Genomic DNA, 20,325 nt, shown 5'->3' with positions numbered 1-20,325 from the left:
GGTAACTATCATTCTGAAGTCAAAACCTGGGAAGTGAGGGGGCAACAGAGAAACTTGGACTTGAACTTGACCGTCATTCTGGCTGAAATATCAGCTCTCATTGTTCAGTCTCCTGGGACCCATTTGGCCACAGTTACCGATGGCCCTGATACCTGACCCCCAACCCAGACAGACTTGGAAACAAGGGCTTGCTGTCCCCTGGTCAGAAGTAGGGCACACAGAGCCTCCAGTTTCGTCCCCACACAGTGCCCCCACCCTGGCAGAAGAGCATGCGGCATCTCACGTTTCCATCGGGGCTATCCTGATGCAAAGAGAGCCTTGTCCCAGGGCTTTGGGAAATGGCCTTTATCACAGAATTCCTTGAACCTCAGGACGTGGGATTTTAGACAGTGTGTTTACTCCTGCGTCCACCGTGATGGAAGAGCCACCATAGCCTAACAGCCGAACTTGGGTTAGTTTGCCAGGCTTTCTCTGCACCTGGCATAGCCAGTGGCTCAGCCCTTCCAGTCTAAAGATTCAGGGACAGAGGGGAAGAAGAAGGCAGAAAGCAGAGCATGTGTCTGATAGAAGGAGAGTGAGAGGGCAGAGGTGTTAAAGGTGCAGGCAGAGGGTAAAAGCAGGGGTGCTGCGCAGCATGGAGGGAGGCCTTTCTGATTTGGTGTCACACGTAGAAGCCATGCCTTTGTCACTAGTTTTGGTGATGAGGTTTCCCTCTCCAACCCAGCCCTGCCTCAGCAATTTCCAAAGGCAATGGCCGATTCCAGCCAGCACTTTCCCCTTTTGGGCACTGATACAGCGAGATGAGCAGGGTGACGTCAGAGTCCCATCTTGGCCCTGCGGCTCATTTTTTGTCACACGACTCGGGAATGTGTCACTGCCCTTCCTGGACCTTGGTTTCACCCTCTGTAAATGGAGCGGGTTGGACTAGCTGTCTTTGAGGTCCTTCCGTTAGGAATACCAACTGTGCTCTGGCCCAGCGCTCGCACCCTTTGACCTTCACAGGAGCCCCCTGAGCTTTTTCAAGGGCAGAGTCCTCCGGCCTGGGGCGGGGCCTGAGACCATGCATATCTAATGGCCTCCCTGCTGCTGTGCGAGCTGTGCTTGGAGAGGCATGCTTTGCCTCTCCTGGGGTGTCCTGTCCACACTTGCCCACACATCCTTCGAAAAGAGAGATCTGAAGCCCTGCGTGTTTGGGAGGGTGGACTTGACTTAAGTGGTCTTTTAGGACAAGATTACAAAGCTAGTGGCAGCACCGGCTCCTCCGCCTTGCTGGGACCACTCCCCGGGACTCTCCCCACCTGGAGGATCATCCGTGTCCTCCCCCGGGGATCTCACAGGCCGGAGCCCCCATAAAGAGTAAATGGGATGCTGTGGCCACTGCATGCATCAGCATGTGTGAGTGTGCCCGGGCCAGGTCTCCCACAACAGAGCACAAGTGTTCATCTCCCCCCACCTTTCCCTGGGGTGCAGGGAGGTCACCCCAAGATTCCACACCATCTCTCCTGTACCGTTTGCCTCTGCAAATGAGAGCTCTCTGTGGACCCTGTGTCTCAACCCTACCCAACTCACACTGACCATAAGCTCCCCCTACAGCAGACTGCTTGTGTCCATCCCCAAATGCCAGCCCAAGCCCACGCCTGGTATAGATGAGGGGCTCCAGGCTCAGGCTCCGAGCAGCTTCCCTGGGAAAACAGATGCCCAGAGGGCTCTGATGGGATTTCCTTAGTCGCTGTCAGTTGAAGTCTTCAATCACTTTGCTTTGCTCCATATTAATTGGGCCCCACTTCTGCATGGAAGGCACCAAGACTTTGTCCCCTCTCAGGAAACTCAACGCTGAACCATGAGAAGACACCCCTCATGCAAAATGCAATGAGGTTGCAAAATACTCAGCCTCCTGGGGGAGTTGAGGGCAGGCTTCTGGAAGAAGTGGGCTTCGAGGTGGCTGACTTTGGCTCATGAAAATAGTGAGCAGGAGGAAGTAGTGTGAGCAAAGATATGGAAGGAAGAAGCTAGACTCTGGATCAGGGAGGCTGGTGCCTGAGTGAGCATATGTTGCCTCAGGTGAGGCTGGGACCTGGGGGCGGACGGGAAGGACCGGTCCCCACAGGGTCCCCGTGAGCCTGCAACGGCAGCTTGAAGAGACTACCTAACTTAGGATCAGTGTGTATTCCCAGATATTTAGGGATCAAAACTTCATTGTTTGCTCACTTATGTGTACGTGCGCATGGGCACGCGTGCACACACGCACACACACACGCACACACACACACACACACGCCATCGATAGGGAGAGTCTTATGAACAAATGCCCTTTCACAGATAAATCCCCATCATTATCATCATCATGTTCATTAGGCACTTAGCATGCACCAGGTGCAGATCTATGCACTCCATGTTTATTAACTTAGTTTATTCTCGCAACAACCCTCTCAGGAATGTTCTCTTCTGTGCTGGCTTTTGCAGTGAGGAAATTGAGGCTTAGAGAACCAAAGGTCCACCGCACACTCGGGCCAGGCTCACACCGTGGGCCTCACCCTGTACCTGTGGACGTGCCTGTTCCTGGAAGGGATGGACTCTTGTCCAGCCCAGAGCTACATCCGACGAAGCAGGGCAGCCCACCCAGAATTCGCTTTGGGAGGCTGGGCCTGCTGTTGGATAAGATAGAGCTTAGAGCACACTTACTCTGATGCCTCCATCATCCGCACTCGAGAAGGAGCCCTGAGACATGGTCATGGGGAAACCCTGGCTCTTCCAGCCCTCCCCTGCCTGGAACACCTTCCACTAGTTGGGTCCCATGTTGAATGAGGTTGGGATCCTGCCCCAGGGAGCTCGAAGTCCCAGGGCTCCCCAGAGTCTATCGCACCTTACTTGGACGACACCCCGGCTGACCAGTATTGCAGCTGGGTAAGGATTTCCATGTTCCCTCTCTCCTGACCACCCCGGAAGCCTGCTGGGATCAAGCTCCGCATCAGTTCCTTCCTTGCCTCTGTCACAGCCCCCAGTGGCCCACGATAGACTTGGTAGATCTGAACTGCATTGGGTCCACTTCATCCTGCTCTCAGGACCCGGCGGTTGGTCTGGTAGAGGCCTTAGAAGCCTGGCTCAGCTGGGCTATAGGACAATAGAGGTAATTACCTAACTGGTGACCCTGATAATCACGCTCTATTCCTCTGAGGTCTGCAGCAGGAGCCCTTGAAGGTGTCCCAAAGCAGTTCCACCCCCTTGCAGTGTATAACCACAGCCAGAGATAGCAAGGCCAGGGTGGGAATGGGGAGAGTGGGTATTTTAGGGCATCTAATCTGAGCAGCAAACAGGCTTTTTTTCATTATTTTATTTCTAGGAGAGAGAGAGAGAGAGAGAGACTGCGTGAGCAGGGGAGGGTCAGAGAGAGAGGGAGTCACAGACTGAAACAGGCTCCAGGCTCTGAGCTGGCAGTCAGCACAGAGCCCGACGCGGGGCTCGAACCCACGAACCTCGAGATCATGACCTAAGTGAAAGTCAGACACTTAACCGACTAAGCCATCCAGGCGGCCCTAGCAAACAGGCTTTTGAGTTGGACACACCAGAGACTGAATCCTGGAAGTTCCATTACTAGCTCTGGGACTCCAGGCAAGTTACCTTGAACGTTCTGGGCCTTGGTTTCCTCATCCGTAAAGTGAGGGTGATTAAAACTGAGCCAGAATAAGATGAGGTGACCTATGTTAAAGGGCCAGAGGCTGGCACACACCCAGAACTCCAGGAGGTTAGTTTTCTTTCTGATGACCTGACTTTTTCTCCCCAATTGCTGAAAGAAGAAAGTCCTGGCTTGAAAGGAAGGTAGGTGGTGTCTCTCTGGATCTCATCATTTGGCAATGAGCTTGACCCCGGTCTTCATGTCTCCAGCCTCTGTTCTATAAATACTTACTCTAATTGCTCAGACTGAACTCCACTGGTCAAAGGGCTCCTCCACCAACAAATCTTCCAGGCAGACAGCCATGCCCCACCCCCTTCAGTGCCCTTGACCACCAGTCCCATCTGTTTGCAGCATAGGCAAGAAGCCTCCACGTGCACACCCCAGCTGGACCTGTGAAGGTGGGAGTGTTCCCCACAAAGCAGGCCGCTGGCGAGATACCAGAAGCTGCCCACCCAGGACCCCAGGCGAGTTCAGCAAGAGATTGCAACGGCCTTTACTTTGTACTCCTGGACACAATCCCATTCACTCCAATACCTGCTACAACTTCCTCTTATTGTTGTCTAGCTATTCCCTAAAAAGGCAGATCTGTTACTGTCTTACTCAAGAATCTTCAGTGGCTCCCCATTGCCTTTGGGGCCAAATCCCTGACACATAGGCCCTGCTTACCTCTCCAGCTTCATCCCTTCCACACAATGTGCTCCAGAAGGCAAAATACTTGCCCACACTCCTCCACACCTCTGTGCCCTTACATACATTTCCTGCGCCCACAATGCCATAGCCTGAGGTTTCCCAAACTGCCTGGTTATAAGAATTACCTGAAGAGTTTGTAAAAATAAGTACCAATTACTAGGCTCACCTGCTGAATCTGGAGCCCCAGGTGAGAGACCCAGTGAATCTGTATTTTTAACTACTGCCTGAGGTAATCCCTCTGCTCTGACAAGCTGGAAAAACACTCTTCTGTCTTATCCACAAATGGACTAATGCTCACCCATCCTTCTAGATTTCTCCCAGTGGTCACCACTTCTGGGAAGACCACCAAACGTTCCTCCTTCCCATAGTAACATGGAAATATTAATAGGCCAATAGTTCGCATTTATTGAGATGTTGGTGTGGTCCAGCAGGGTTCTAAGTAGTGGATATGGAGTGACTCCTTGAATCCCTGGAAAGGGGTGCTGTTGTGATCTCCATCACAGCTAAGAGACCGATGGGCATATTCCTTAGCTACAGGAAAGCTCTTAGGAAGCACAGAGAGGTTGAGCAGATTGCCCAGAATCACACAGGTAAAAAGTAAGAGTATGCCTTCAGAGCCTTTACTGTTACCTAACATGACCAGGTCATACCTGCTGTAACATGGTCATCTTGTGAGCTGAGGATGGCTTACTTGCCTCCTTCCTCCACCTCATCCTCAACTCCTGAAAGCAGGCTCTGTGCAGCCTCAGGGACCAGCAAAGTTGTGTGTGTGCGGTAAGAGCCTAGTAAATATGTGCGGCAGGGAAGAAGGGATGACAGGAGGGGCGGGTGGGTGCTGGAAGATGCCCTGGGCCTTTGGGGACGAGGAGGAGGTGAGGGGAGGTGAAGGTTGGACAAAATGAAATACAAGCAGCAGCATCTCATCTTTCCCAAAAGGACCATGATGCCTTTCTCCCTGGCAGGTGCAACCTGGCCCCCGTGCAGGAATATGCCCGGGATGTGGGGCTCAAGACGGACCTGGTGACCATGAACCCCTCCGTGATCCAACGGGCCTTTGAGGACTTGGTCAACGCCACTTGGCGGGAGAAGTTGCTGCAACGGCTGCACAGCCTCAACGGCAGCATCCTGTGGATTCCTGCCTTCATGGCCAGGGGCGGCAAGGAGCGCGTTGAGTGGGTCAACGAGCTCATCCTGAAGCACCGCGTCAACGTGCGTACTGCATACCCCTCTCTGCGCCTGCTGCACGCCGTCCGCGGGTGAGCGGCCTCTCCCGGGGGCTGGGGGCCGTCACTGAGTATGAGAAGTGCTCAGTGGGCAGTACTCCTTTCCCAGATGCATTTCCATCCCAGCTTACCCTTCCTGGTCGTATGACCTCAGCACGTCCCTGGCCTCTCTGAGCCTCCCTACCTCGAAAAAGGGGCACTAGCAGGTGGGTTCCATCTGGCATGCCAGTTTTGACCAATCGGTAGTGCCTGCCCAGAGAGCTGTCTCGAGAACGATCCTCCTGTTGCTGCTGTGTGAGCGATGAACTGTGAAGGGCAAGGATAGAAGGAAGAACATGTGTTGGAAGCTCTTGCAATAGTTTGGGTTGGGGCTGAGTGGCTTCGACTGGGACGGTGGTGGTGGATAGGCAACAGTTGGCTCAGATTTGCTGGAAACTTTGGAGGAGAGGCAACAGGATTTTCTGCTGGGTTCTGCTTAAGTACCTCCATGGGTGAGAGAAAGAGGAACATCCAGGATGGCAGTTAGGATTAGAGCTTTAGCTGATGGGTGGACAGTGGCGCCATTTTCTGTGGGTAGAGAGCCTGGGAGAAGTCCATGCATGCCTGGGGGTGTTGAAGAAGAAGGGTTTGGGGCATATTAAGTTTGAGATGCCTGTTACAAACAGACCCTTGCACACTCCTGACTTTTCAGCTTGGGCCACACCCTACATCCAGTCACATGGCAGACAGTTCACCATCCTGCTCTGGGCACAAGCGAGCCCCTTGTACAGACCCCCCTCTGACATTGAAATAGTCTTTACTGGGGCCTGAGCATAACTTAGTGTGACCTTGGGAGACTCTCTGGCCAACGAAAGGACTCTTGCCATCCTCACCAAGGTGACCCCTAAGGCACCCACGCCTGTCACCAGCTCTGGTCTCATTAGGGTGGGTGTCAACACAAAAACCCATTGCCCCCCAAGAAAGGCCTAGAGAGACATTCAGTTAAGAGGCAGCCATGCTCTTGACTGATGGAGCAAAGTGACTCCTGATGGACACAGGGCTCACTGTGGCCACATCCCTTATTCTGGAGGTTCACCTGTCAGGCCCTCCTTCAGCATCCACATCACCCCATCACAGCATGGGTCCCACCCAAGAACCCCCATCTCATGGGTTTAGGCTCCAGGCCTTAAATGTTGTCTTTTCCTGGAAGGAGGAAAGTCTTCACATGGTTGGAGGTCAGAGGGGATAAGAGAAGAAGACGGGCTGTCCCTTGGTAAAGAGAAACAGTCCCTTAGACAGGGAAAGGGCCACTACCTGGAAGAGATGTACACAGCCAGAGCTATTTCCAGCTATAATTGACTCACTTTCATCTGTCAAAATAGCATTAAGCACCTGTAATAAGCCCTTTAAACAAACAGGCTGTTAATCCTGGGATGGCAACATCTTCCCTTGCAGGAGCTCCCGGGAGGAAATCCTGTGGGAGACAGAACGGGGCCGGCTTCTGCTTTTAGCAAGGGGAAGAGGTGGAAGGGGAGAGGGCTCCAGGGGCCTTGGAATGGATTTCTGCCAATGACCCTCTCCCTCTGTCGGGCGTGGGGTCCAGGAGGGTGTTAAAGGAAAGGTGGGCAGCATCTGCAGTGAGAGGGAGGGCTTGCCCTGGACTTGGTGGGAACTCACCTGGGGTTTGTGCAAGAGAAGGAATGGGCTAGGGGGGCCCACGGAACAAAGCCACAAGAGAAGAGACCAAGGGATCGTAGAAAAGATGGATGAGGAGGAGCCTGGCCCAGAGGCAGATTGGTCTAGCACGAAAACTGCGGGCTTTGAAGTTAGGGAGCCCTGGGTTAAAATCCCAGCTCCATTCCTCACCCGTGGTTGAACAGGCCCATTGTCTTGCTTTCTCTGTCCCTTCACTGGGGAACACTTCCTACATCTGAGTATGTGTCCTGTGCTGGCCAAGGAGACACACAGTCAGACATAGCTCCTGCCCCCATGGCAGCTGCCACCAACCTCCCACCAAGGGATGAGACTTGACATGTAGACTTAAGAGGTAGAAGTAAGGGGGCGCCTGGGGGGCTCAGTTGGTTGAGCATCCAACTTTGGCTCAGGTCATAATCTTACGGTTCGAGAGTTTGAGCCCCACGTCAGTTTGAGCTTCGGATCCTCTGTCCCCCTCTCTCTCTGCCCCTACCCTGCTTGCTAGCTTTCTCTCTCTCTCTCAAAAATAAGTAAGTAAACTTAAAAAAAAAAAAAAAGACCATTAAAAAGAAAAAAGAAGTCGAAGTAGGACCAGAAGGTGAAACCACAGGAAGGAGCCTATATGAGGCTCATTTTGATAAAGGATTGTGTAGTAGAGTGATGGACAAAGTCAAATTCACCTGTCAGGAGGTCTTCACCTCAAAGTTCCACTATAAACTGTAGTTCACAGGATAATCTTGTTTCCTTATTTAAAAATCTATTGCTCAATAAACCTTCTGTTTATGAAGTGGGAGAGGATAAACTTTTTCATTGTGATAAAATATATACAACATAACATTTACTACTTTAACCATTTTTAACCGGGCAACTCAGTAGTGTTAACTATAGTCACACTGTTGGGAAACAGATCTCCGGAAGTTTTTCATCTTGCAAATCTGAAACTCTGTACCTACAGGACAGCAAGTCCCCTTTTCCCCAATCCCTCCAGGCCCTGGTGTCACTGTTCTACTTCACTTTCGATGAATTTGGCTACTTGGGATACTTCATACAAGTAAATTCACAGAGCAATTGCCTTTTTGTGACTGACTCATTTTCACTTCATATAATATTCCTCCATGCTGTGGCATATGTCAGAATGTCTTTCCTTTTGAAGGCTGAGTGATATTCTGTCCATTCACCAAAGGACATTCAGTTTTCTTTCACCTCTTGACAATTGTGAATAGTGCTGTGATGAACATAGGTATGCTGTCTCTTTGAGACTCTGCTTTCCTTTTTTGTAATGTTTACTTTGTTTATTCTTGAAAGAGAGAGAGAGAGAGAGAGAATGGGGGAAGGGCACAGAGTGAGGGAGACAGAGAATCTGAAGCAGCCTCTGCACTGTCAGCACCAAGCCCAACGCAGGGCTTGATCCCACAAACTGTGAGAACGTGACCTGAGCCAAAGTCAGTCACTTAACCAACTGAGGCACCCAGGCACCCTGAGACCCTGCTTTCAACCCTTTTGGCTACTTACCCAAGTAGAATTGTTGGATCATATGGTAGCTCTGTTTTTAATTGTTTTTGAAGAACCTCTGCACTGTTCTCCATAGTGGCCGCACCATTTTATGATCCACCAGCAGTGCCCAAGGATCTGTTTCTCCACATTTTCACTGACATTTGTTATTGTGCTTTTCCACATCCTTGCCAGTGCTTATTATGTTTTTTCTTTTTAAATAGTAGCCCATGTTAGCCACTTTTAAGTGTACAATTCAATTAGAAGAAAGTTGCTGTTAGAGGAAAACATAGGGGAAAATCTTTATGACCTTGGGTTTAGTAATGGCTTCTTAAGCATGACACCAAAAGCACAGGCAACAAAAGAAAAAAGAGATAAAAGGACTTCATCAAAATTAAAACATTTTCTGCACCAAAAAGCCAATATATTAAGAGAGTGGGGAAAAAAACCACCCACAGGATAGGAGAAAATATTTGCAAATCACGTATCTGCTAAGGGATTAGTTTCTGGAGTACACATGGAACGCCTACCACTCAGCAACACAAATGAATCAAACAGCCCAATTTGAAAGTGAGCAAAGGACTTGGATAGACATTTCTACAGAGCAGATGTGTAGGTGGCCAATAAGCACATGGAACGATGCTCAACGTCAGTGGTCCTTGGGAAAACGTGAAACCACAGTGAGGTACCGCTCTATACCCACTAGGATGGCCATTATGGAGAAGTGGGAAAGAGTGAGTGTCAGTGAGGATGGGAAGAAATCAGAATCCTTGTGCCCTGCTGGTGGGAATGTCAAGTGGGAATGAACTTTGAGGCATCCGAGTGTCTTCATTCTGCAAATGAGGAAGTCGATGTCCAGATGGCGTGGGTGACTTGTGGGAGGCCACCCAGTCAGTGAGAGGCACAGCCTGGCGCTGAAGCACATCACCCCACTCTAGCCAGGTGAACGTGCCTTGAGGCCAAGATGGTGCCACTTCCTGCTGCATCCCTATCCCCTGCATAGTGCCTGATATTCAGAGAACATCTGGCGACTGGTCAGCAGGTCTCCAGTGACCTCAGATTTAAAGAAGGACATGTTGGAAAATAGACAAGGGCCATACGTAACCAACCCTAACACTTGTGTGCCAGACACCATGCTAAGCATTGTGTCATGTAATGAGAGAGCTACTACAAATATCCCGTTTTAATAAAATTGAGCCTCGGGTGGTAGGTAACTCGTATAAGATTCCCATGGCTGGTAAGAGACAGATTTAGGACTCCTCCCTTGCTCCTCATCACCTCCAGTTTCCCCCTGTTACAATAACCAGGGAATAATGACAGAATCCCTAGAAGAATAATGTCAGGAAGGCCAGAGCCAGGGTTTGAGCTTAAGAAAATACTAAGAAAAACAGAAAGGGTATCTTATGTTTCAGGTAAGGAAAACCAAAAAGATAAGGGCAGGTGGTGTAGAGGCTACAAAAGACAGAGGGAAACTGGACGCTTGCATCTGTCTTCTCAGCAAAGGAGAGCTGTCTTTTACATGGATAGTGTAACAAAGCCTTTGGTATCATTACTTACAATCCCACCCAACGGCTCTAAACCAGCGGTTCTCAGCATGGTCTCTGGACCAGCAATATCAGCATCACCTGGGTATTTGTTAGAAATGCAAATTCTCAGGCCCAACCTGGGCTTACTGAATCAGAAACTAGGACTGGGACCCAGTAATCTGCAATGTAACAAACCCAGTAGGTGATTCTGATGCATGGCATAAGTTTGAGAACCTCTACTCTCAACAAAACCAATTAACATCCCTGGAGAAATCGTGCACTAAGACCACTGAGCAGCTGGCTGTGATCTTCTCCAAATCATACAAAAATTGGAGAAGGGCAGTCTGGAACAGGCCATCCTTGCTCCAGTTTTCTAAACATGGGGGAAAGATGGACTCCAGAGAGCTAGTTGTCAACCCTAAGCCAGAGTTGTCTTTTTTAATCTTTATTTATTTTTTTTGAGAGAGACAGAGTGTGAGTATGGGAGGAGCAGAGAGAGAGGGAAACACAGAATCCAAAGCAGGCTCTAGGCTCTGAGCTGTCAGCACAGAACCCGACGCGGGGCTCGAACCCACGAACCGTGAGATCATGACCTGAGCCGAAGTTGGACGCTCAACCGACTGAGCCACCCAGGCACCCTAACCTTAAGCCAGAGTTTTAAAAAGGTCATCAATGCAATCAATGGCTCATGAACAGTTGAAGATGAAGAAGTAAACACTAGGAGCAGATGTGCTCACTGGACAACAGCCGGGCACACTGTCCTGGTCTGTTTTTCCAAAGAGGATGGTCGACAGGTAGAGCCAGGATCAGTGTAGTCATATCATATCTTGGTTTAAGTCAGAGACTTTGACACAGTATTTCTTGAGCAGCACGGAGAAAGAATTGTGATCTGATGGACAGTTCAAGGAGTAAAAGGGAGCAAATGTTAACTCTCTTCTCAGAGAATCCTTGTAAGATAGATGTTATTTTCACCCCCATTTTCCTCACAAGGAAACAGGCTCAGAAATGCTAAGTGGATTGCCCCAGGTCACTCAGATGAGGAGCAGGGGGGCTAGAACCCATGTGTACAGGCTTCCGTTGTCTCTACTCTTCCAATGCCATCCCCCTCTCATGTCCTTGACAGGTAGACTGACCACTGTCTGTTGACCACTGACGCCCAAAAGGCACTAATTAATTAAAGTTTGACTTCATGAGGATCACTAAGAACATGCCACCAGCTTCCTGTCCTGCCCACTGTCCCCATTTTTACTAATGGCTTAACTTAGCCAATGCACAGAAGACTTGACTTTTGGGGGATTCCTACTATTTGGGACTCAGAGTTGAATCCAGACTTCTTTTGATGGGCTGAAACAATGAGTCAATCTAAGAGGGAGAAATTTAATACAGATAAATGCAAGATTCTGGACTTAGGTTCTAAACAATTGTACAGTCTAAAATCTTAGATCTCATACAAAATGTATAACATTTTGAGAGTCAGGAAGATCAGCGATGACCTTGGTCAAATCCTACTTGGAGATGTTTTAGGTCCCAGGCGCAGGCTGGAGAGGGGCCACAGTGGCAGAGAAGTTCGAAAGTTGAAAGGTTTGGGGAGAGAAGTCTCCAAGGAGCATGAGAGCAATCTTTCTTCAATTAACAAATATTTATGGGCACGCAGAAGGCTCCAGGCCTGTGCTGGGGATACACAAAAATCAACGAAACAAGCCTTTTGCCCTTGAGGGGCTCACAGATTTGGCCGGTGAGGCTCCAGGGATAGAGCTAGGGTGGAGAGGGGATCTACAGGGAGTCAGGTTTTATCTGGACACTGGGAAGAACGTTCCAACAAATAAAGGTCATCTGAAATGAGCTTGGTTGCCTCCTGTTCAGGCAGCAGTGAATGCCTCTTGCCAGGCCATGACTTGGGAAACCTACACCACACAGACTTAGTGTATTAGTTCACGAGGGCTGCTGTAACAAAGGACCACAGGCCGAGTGACCTAAATTGACAACAGGAAATTATTGCCTCACAGATCTAGAAACTGGACGTCCTTCCGAGAGCTCTGAGGGAAGAATCTGTTCCAGGCTTTTCTCTTATGGGGCACCAGCTCCATCGTTCTCCCTGTGTGCCTGTTTATCTCCAAATTCCCCTGCTTATTATGACACCAGTTGCACTGGAAGAGGGGACAGCCTAATGACCTCATTTTAACTTCATTACCTCTGTAAAGACCCTTATCTCCAAATGAGGTCACATCCTGAGGTTGACCTCCACAGATGAATTTTGAGGGAACATAATTCAGCCCAGAACAGTTGGGCTAGCTGGTCACCTTTTCCACGCAGAGTCTTTGAGTCATCACACCTGTGCTAGGTGAGTCTGTAACCACTGGCTACTCTGCAGATGCTTGCCCGTCTGAGGCAGTTCTTGGGCAGGGGCATTGCAGGGAGGGGGCAGCGTGGTGCTAAGAAAACCTGCCCTTGGCCATCATACTGGCCGTGCCCTTGACTGAGCAGCTCTTCCAGAGGGCTTCTGGTTCGCCAGCCGGCAGGGTGGCAGAGTGCCCTAGCTGGCTGTTGGCAAGGGAGGTGAGCAACCTAGCAGAAGGACACCCAGGCAGCTGAACACGGCTGCAGGAGAGGGGAACACTCTGGTCGGCAGCTGGTACTGAATGGCTCCGATTCAATTACAACAATGAGGAGGGCTGTGACCCACTGAGATGGTGGCGCTTGGGCAGGAAAGCAGCCTGCTGCCTGGCCCATTTAGCCGCCTGACCGCGGGCCTGGTGCAGAGGAAGCCTGTGAATTGGTGCTTAATTGGGCACCAAAAGTGCTGAATGTAGGCCATAGGATGGCAGAGATCCAGTGGGCGTCCCAGCCAGGGCTGGAGCAGCAGATCTGCATAGTAGGCACTGCTGCCTGGCAGCGGGGTGCAGAAATTTGAGGTTGGATGGGTGAGAAAGTAAGCCTGGTGTAGAGAATAAGAGGCAAGACCAGAGCAGTTGGGAGGTGCCCCTTCCCATGTATGCCCGTCTTCATCCGAAGAGCATGTCCCTAGGGCCAGTCCAGGAGCCGGGTTCCAGTCTCCTCCAGGGACACGGAGTACATATTCCATGATGGTGTTACGTGGAGAAAAGAAAGGAGGTCTGCAGTATTAAGTCATTTTTCATAGATTGTCTCTCTATTTTTTTAAATAGCAAATGCACATAGTAAAAAGAAAAATCCAAACAGTCTAAAAGGATTTAAAGTGAAAAGCAAGCAAGCCCTCCTCCACAGAGGCAGCCTGCTAAACTGGTTTTCTGTGTGGATTCCTCTGGAAATAGCCACTTTTATACGTAAGGGAGCATGTTTTAAGCACCGCACCTTATTAAATTCTGGAAATTATTCCACATCAGTACGTACCACCTTGCTCTCCTTTAGTGTCTGGGCCATAATTTCTGTGAGCAGAAGCCACTGGTGGTCATCGTGGGTTTTTCCAATCTTGTCCTAGTATAATCACTGCTGCAGTGATCATCTTATACCGACACCTGCACTCGTACGTACATGTATAGGCTTGCTCGTTAGACCTGTGATCGCTAAAAAGAGACACATGTAAACATTGTTAGTTTGTATAGAGGTTACCAAACTGCCCTCACTAGAGGTAGGCACCAATTTACACTCCCACCTACGATTATTGAAAATGCCTGTTTTTCCATAACCTCGCCAACGTGGTATATTATCAACGTCTGTTATCTTTACCAGTTTAGCGGAAAATGGCATCTGATTGTTGTGTGAAATTGGATTCTTTTAGTTATGAATGAGGTTAATTATAATTTTTTTCCGTTTGGAGTGGCATCAGTTTAGCCTCCAGGATTCAGCCATAAGTTTTCAGCCCCCAAGAGGTGGTCTTTCTGTCCCTACTGAGTCAAAGGGTGATCCCTGTGCATGAGCGACAGTCTCTTGACTCCCCGAGGGGCCTGCCCTGTAGCAAGAGGAAGCCCTGAAGTGATCAGCATCGTGATTTTTCCTCCTTTCTTTTGGCAACATACTGTCTCAGCCACTGTTAGCCTGCCTCTCTCGTGTGCAGACCTGGTGGCCATCTAGAAGGGTCTGCAGTAAAGCCAGCCTCCTTCGCTTCTCTGGCCCCTGCCCCCACAGGGAATCACTAGCTTCCACTTGCTCGTTTTCACTCATTGCTTCATTAAATAAAGATTTGTGATGCACCCACTTTGTGCATGAGCTATGCTAGGATCTGGGGTTATAAAGAAGCAGGAATCGGTCCGCTTGCTCACAGAATTTTAAATTGTAGGGGAGAAGAAAGACAAGTAAATGAATAATTATAGCATAGGGTGATAAGTGCTATGCAAGGAAAGAACAGCATACAGGGCACTGAGGAGGTCCAGGAAGTGACATCGAAGCTGAGACTGTACAAAGGAGTTGCCAGCCAGGAGAACTGGGAGGTGATGATGTCCCACTAGAAACCAAGAAGTACCTTGTGGCCGTGTGGCTGTGCACGCCAGGTGTTTGGAGGGATTTCAGACCCAGGCCACGAGGGCTTCACAAGCCCGGCTAAGGCCACTGGACGTACTCCTGGGGACTCCGAGAGTCACTGGGGAGTTTTTGGTGACATAGTCGTACTTGAGGTTGACCTTGCTTACTTGAGTGAAGAGCATTGGCTTGGGTAAGCACGGAGGCCTGGGGACCAGGAATGGGCCTCAACCATCCACAGGACTTAGCTCTGCACTCCCGCCCCAGGTTTTGAGACAAAACCCCAGCTCTCCATCATCACAAAGCTGGGCAGCCTCATCCTGAGATGTTCCCCGGGGATACCTAGGCAGAGGGCACTGGTCAGAAGAGACAGCAATGGGCTGTGGGCCCCCAGATCAGGAACCAGGTTGTTGATGTGGATGACGGGAGACCAGGAGTCTGAGGGTCTCCCATTTGCTCCCATTTTGCTGCTGATCTTGCGCAGAGTGAGACGAGGTGTCCCATGGCAACCACCTGTAAGACATCCCTGCTCCTTAAGGACAACCTGAGCTAAAAGCACTTTTAGCGTCTTAACGAAAGCCCTTTCGGCATCTTTTCCCCACCATCGCGCTTGCCGCATCCTGAGCCCAGGGAGCCAGAAAGAAGGCCAAATGTGCTTTGGAGATGATTTTGGCAATCCTCACCTATTGCTGTCCATGCACATAAAATACGGCGCTTAATCGTCTTGGCAATTGGGGTAACCAATTTGAAAAATAATTACTGCCTTCTTGGAGATTACTTTGCCTTCTAATTAAAATCTCAAGACTGGGATATTAAAGGTGCATTGTCAATACAACATACCGGATGCACCCAGCTAACCTCATTTGGGAAGGCAAAATTAATTAGTTTGTGTTTTAACACCCAGCTGTTATCCTAAGGAAGGAAATAGTGTTGTACACGTCGGCCACACACACAGTCTCTAAATTGGCCAGAGCGACTGAGGAGAGAGAAAGGAAATCAAGGGTGATTTGTTCCTGCATGACTCAGTCAGCTTCTATTACAAGCTGCTCATTAAACGGCACCCCTGTGTCCCTGTCAGACGTCGCTCAGGAGTGTTCTTGTTTACCCGTGGCTGCAGAATGGGAATTAAGTGGGTCCCTCCATGCCACTGAGCTCTTGATTCATTCTGGAGCCTCCTTTGCTGTTAACACCTTCCCCAGTGATTGACTCTTCGTGGAAAGGCTGGTAGCAGGTCTGAGAGAATGGGCATCTCTGGCCCCATCCCCACCAGCCACAGGTACAAGGCTGTGTGCACCGCTGGTTTAACCCCATCCCGCTTTTTGACTTCTTCCTATTTTCCAATTCCATTTGAGTCAAACATTTGCTGAGCACAATGGAAACCAGGATAATAGTGGTTCTACGCTGTGCTACGGTGACAAGCCCCCAAGCCCCTCGTGGTTTAGCCCAGCAGAAGCCCATTGCTCACTCATACAAAGCGTGATGCAGGTCGACTCCCAGTGTCTTCCTGCCAGTGATTCAGGGATCTAGGAGTCTTCCTTCTTAGGCTGACACCATCTTTATGGGAGGCTTTGAGGTTCTCCAAGGCAGAAGAGAAAGAGGGAGGGCCAACTCTTAAGAAACATTGGCCCTGGGGGGCGCCTGGGTGGCTTAGTCGGTTAAGCGTCCGACTTTCGCTTAGGTCATGATCTCGCGGTTCGTGGGTTCGAGCCCCGCGTCGGGCTCTGTGCTGACTGCCAGCTCGGAGCCTGGAGCCTATTTCAGAGTCTGTGTCTCCCTCTCTCTCTGACCCTCCCCTGCTTATGCTGTCTCTCTCTCTCTCTCTCTTTCTCCTAGAAATAAATAAAAATATTAAAAAAAGAAAGAAACATTGGCCCTGGGGCTGGGGCACCTGGGTGGCTCAGTCGGTTGAGTGTCTGATTTCAGCTCAGGTCATGATCTCGCGGTTTGTGAGTTCAAGCCCCCGTGTTGGGCTCTGTGCTGACAGCTCAGAGCCTGGAGCCTGCTTCGGATTCTGTTTCTCTCTCTCAAAAGTAAATAAATATTTTTTTTAATTGAAAAAAAAAATTGGTCCCCGAGGGACACATTGCTTGTCACAGCCTGTTGGCCAGAACTGGTCACATGACTCCTGTCCAATTGCAAGGGATGCTGGGAGATGTAGGAGGGCACATAGAGAGTTTGTTAAGCACTTCTGTCCTCGTCACAGTGCCCTGGCTGTCCCATGCACTTAGCCAGGTGCCTCTGAAGCCCCTACCAGGAGTGGAAGGCATGGCCCCTGCGTTCAGGGAAATGCCAGCACTGTTTTGGGGGAGACCAACCCCACACTCTAGTGAATTATCAGGCCGGATTGATAAGCACCACAGGAGAGCAGAAGCAATGTTCCTAATAGGTGGAAGCGATTACCTCAGCAGGACCTGGGAAGGAGTAAAACAAAAGGAACATTTCCAGGAAGACATGATTCATGTCCTTAGTGTTTTTTGAGGGGAGGGGAAGGAAAGACCGTGTTCACCAAGGAGACATGGGGAGGAAAGTCACATCTGCAAGAGAGAGCTCAGCACGTGTCTGTGTAACCTCAGACCTCCTCCCGATCAAACTCTTCCCTCCCCGTCTCTGAGCACAACACTGGTGTCCTGAAAGGAAATTCATATCCAAAAGCCTTCTCAGGCTAAAGGCCTTACAATCAGAAAATAAACAAACCACAAATCCCTTAATCTAGCATGTGGCCGGTGTTAGGGCTTGAATTTGCTCAGGGAGCAAATGGCGCTGTGCTCTCGCGCAGGGACACTGCGGTGGCTCGCACCCACTTGGGTAGTGTCAACAGCCGCTGTGGCCAGCTCATGCCCGGCCTCGACCCTCTCAGAATCACCATGGGGCAGAAAAGGCCCAAAAACCAGAAGTGGGGAGGCTACATTCTATCTAAGCTCTATCTAATCTTTTCTCAGGCACATCTTCTAGGACTCCTACATTTCCCCTGGAACCTAAAAGGAGAGGTCAAGTTCAATCTAAGAGACCCATGAATTACCCATAGATACAGTCTGTTGACTCACCTAATAGGACCTCACATGATGTTTTTAATTTTTTAATGTTTATTTATTTATTTATTTATTTATTTTGAGAGAGGGAGAGCACATGCACCTGAGCAGGGCAGAGGCAGAGAGGGAGACCCGGAATCCGAAGCAGGCTCCAGGCTCTGAGCTGTCAGCACAGAGCCTGACACGGGGCTCGAACCCACGGACTGTGAGATCATGACCTGAGCCGAAGTTGAATGAACCACCGCTGTCGTTATCTTTTTTAATTACAATATTTAAAAACTTTGAGAAATTGCATAAAAATCCAGATCTCTGATACTCTTGAAAAACAGTCCAAAAATTTGGTACCACCGTACTGGACAATGGTAAACCTGGGTGCCCTTTTAGATGCCACCGTCCGCATCATTGGCAAGCCTGAGGCTGGACACTGGTTTGCTTCACACACATCCCAGCTCACACCGTCACATCCCCTGCCAGGCTGCCGGGCTACATGAGTTCTCTGGGCTCAACCATCTTTAAAACTCTACAACTATTTCTTTTAGACTCCCTCGTTGCCCATCTTCTCTCTAAATATACCTTCCTCTTAGCAGAACCACCCACCTGTGAGAGCAGGGCTTCATAGCCTTGGCTGCACATTTGAACTACTGGAGGAGGTTTTCAAACCACAGTGCACCTGGAGGTTGCATTCAGTTTCAGTCCTCTTAAAGCTCCAGGCCATTCAGTGGACAGCCGAGGTCAAGAACCACTGAGTTAGAACCGAAATGGCAATGGACTAGCTCAGGAGTGCGTGAGCTCCCTGTTATCGGAGGTGGTTAAGCCAAGGTGGATGAGCGCTTTGCAAGGATATGTGGGGCGATCCAAACATCAGCTGCTAGTCTTCTGGGATTCTTCTCTTCCTTATACTCTCCCTGCTTTTGCCCCCCTCCCCCCGGTCCCATCCAAGCTCAGCTCAGCCTCGTTGCACATACAAGGAAGGACCCTTTCTCTAGTGAGCCTCCACCTCCACACCAAGCACCCGCCCTGAGCCAGCTGCATGCCTTCCACGTTTCAGCTGGGGGTCCTGCAGGCAAGAACGGGAAGGAGATCTGATGGTGCTCAAGAGACAAGGGAGCTCAGTCCCTGCTGGAGTCAGCAATGGCGAGGTGCAAAGGGAAGCACCTTGGGGCTTCACCACAAAGGAAAGGCGGTGGGCACCGTGCAAGACCGCCCATTTATCAGAGGTCTGTGTGCTGCTGCCTGAGCAGCTAGCTGCCACACCTGCATGTGTCATCGGTGGCTCTCCCTCTGGTGCCACAACAGCAGAGGCCAAGAACATGGCTGCAAAGCTAAAAATATCTACCAACTGGTTCTTTACAGGAAGAGTTCACCCACCCCTGCTCTAGATTTCAACAGGCCTGAGCTTGGGTCAAGGTCCTGTCCTTTCGACGTAGGTGACCTCAAGCAACCCTCTTCTGTCTCTGAGCCTCATTTCTGCATCTGTACCTGCTAACAGTTATTTTATGTATTTCCATAAAATCATACATCGTGAAGGTCCGCGGTGTAAGGCACAGTCCTGTTGCTTAACACATGTTGGTTGTTAGTCCTCCATGAAGGGAACTGGGGATTGGTGGCTTGATTGGTCTCTACAGCTTCTGGAGTGGCAGGAGGCAGGCTGCAGAATGGCTTAAAAGGGTCCCCTTCCTAGAACGCTTTTGTACTATTGGTGGGAATGCAAACTGGTGCAGCCACTCTGGAAAACAGTATGGAGGGTCTTCAAAAAATTAAAAAAAGAACTACCCTATGACCCAGCAATTGCACTACTAGGAATTTATCCAAAGGATACAAAAATGCTGATTCGAAGAAACACATGCGCCCCAGTGTTTAGAGTAGCACTATCAACAGTAGCCAAATTATGGAACTATTGAAATGTCCATCAACTGATGAATGGATAAAGAAGATGGATAAAGAAGATTAGATAGATAGATAGATGATAGATAGATAGATAGATAGATAGATAGATAGATAGATATACAATGGAATACTACTCGGTGATGAAAAAGAATGAAATCTTGCCATCTGCAGCAATGTGGGTGGAACTGGAGTATATTATGCTAAGCAAAATAAGTCAGTCAAAGAAAAACATGATTTCATTCATATGTGGAATCTGAGAAACTTAAAAAGTGATCATAGGGGAAGGGAAGGAAAAATAAGATAAAAACAGAGAGGGAGGCAAACCACAAGATATTCTTAAATACAGAGAACAAACTGAGGGTTGACGGGGAGGGGGTCACAGGAGAGGGGAAAATGGGTGATGGGCAAGGAGGAGGGCACTTGTTGGGATGAGCACTGGGTGTTGTATATAAGTGATGAATCACTGGGTTCTACTCCTGAAGCCAAGACTACACTGTGTGTTAAGTAACTTGAGAATAAAGGAAGGAAAGAAGGAAGGAAGGGAAGAAATCTAACATTTCAAACCTTAAAAAATATATATATAGGGGCGCCTGGGTGGCTTAGTTGGTTAGGCAGCCAACTTCAGCTCAGGTCTGATCTCACAGTTCGAGGGTTTGAGCCCCGTGTCGGGCTCTGTGCTGACAGCTCAGGGCCTGGAA

At 49.6% G+C, this 20,325-nt stretch overlaps 1 protein-coding gene across 2 annotated transcripts in view; it reads left to right on the top strand.

Annotated features, from left to right (window-relative positions):
- The window catches only part of ST8SIA2 (ST8 alpha-N-acetyl-neuraminide alpha-2,8-sialyltransferase 2), a 61,574-nt gene that overhangs the window by 40,845 nt on the left and 404 nt on the right, over positions 1 to 20,325 (top strand). For both annotated transcript variants that reach the window (XM_077774389.1, XM_077774388.1), the window contains one exon: positions 5,326 to 5,619. In XM_077774389.1, coding sequence (XP_077630515.1) covers positions 5,326 to 5,619 — 294 coding nt within the window. The remainder of the gene's footprint in view (positions 1 to 5,325; positions 5,620 to 20,325) is intronic.

Source organism: Crocuta crocuta, unplaced genomic scaffold (assembly GCF_008692635.1).
Source record: "Crocuta crocuta isolate KB4526 unplaced genomic scaffold, BGI_CrCroc_1.0 scaffold7, whole genome shotgun sequence".
Lineage (NCBI taxonomy): Eukaryota > Metazoa > Chordata > Mammalia > Carnivora > Hyaenidae > Crocuta > Crocuta crocuta.
Note: the sequence above shows the minus strand (reverse complement) of the source record. Positions and strands in the feature narration are given on the sequence as shown.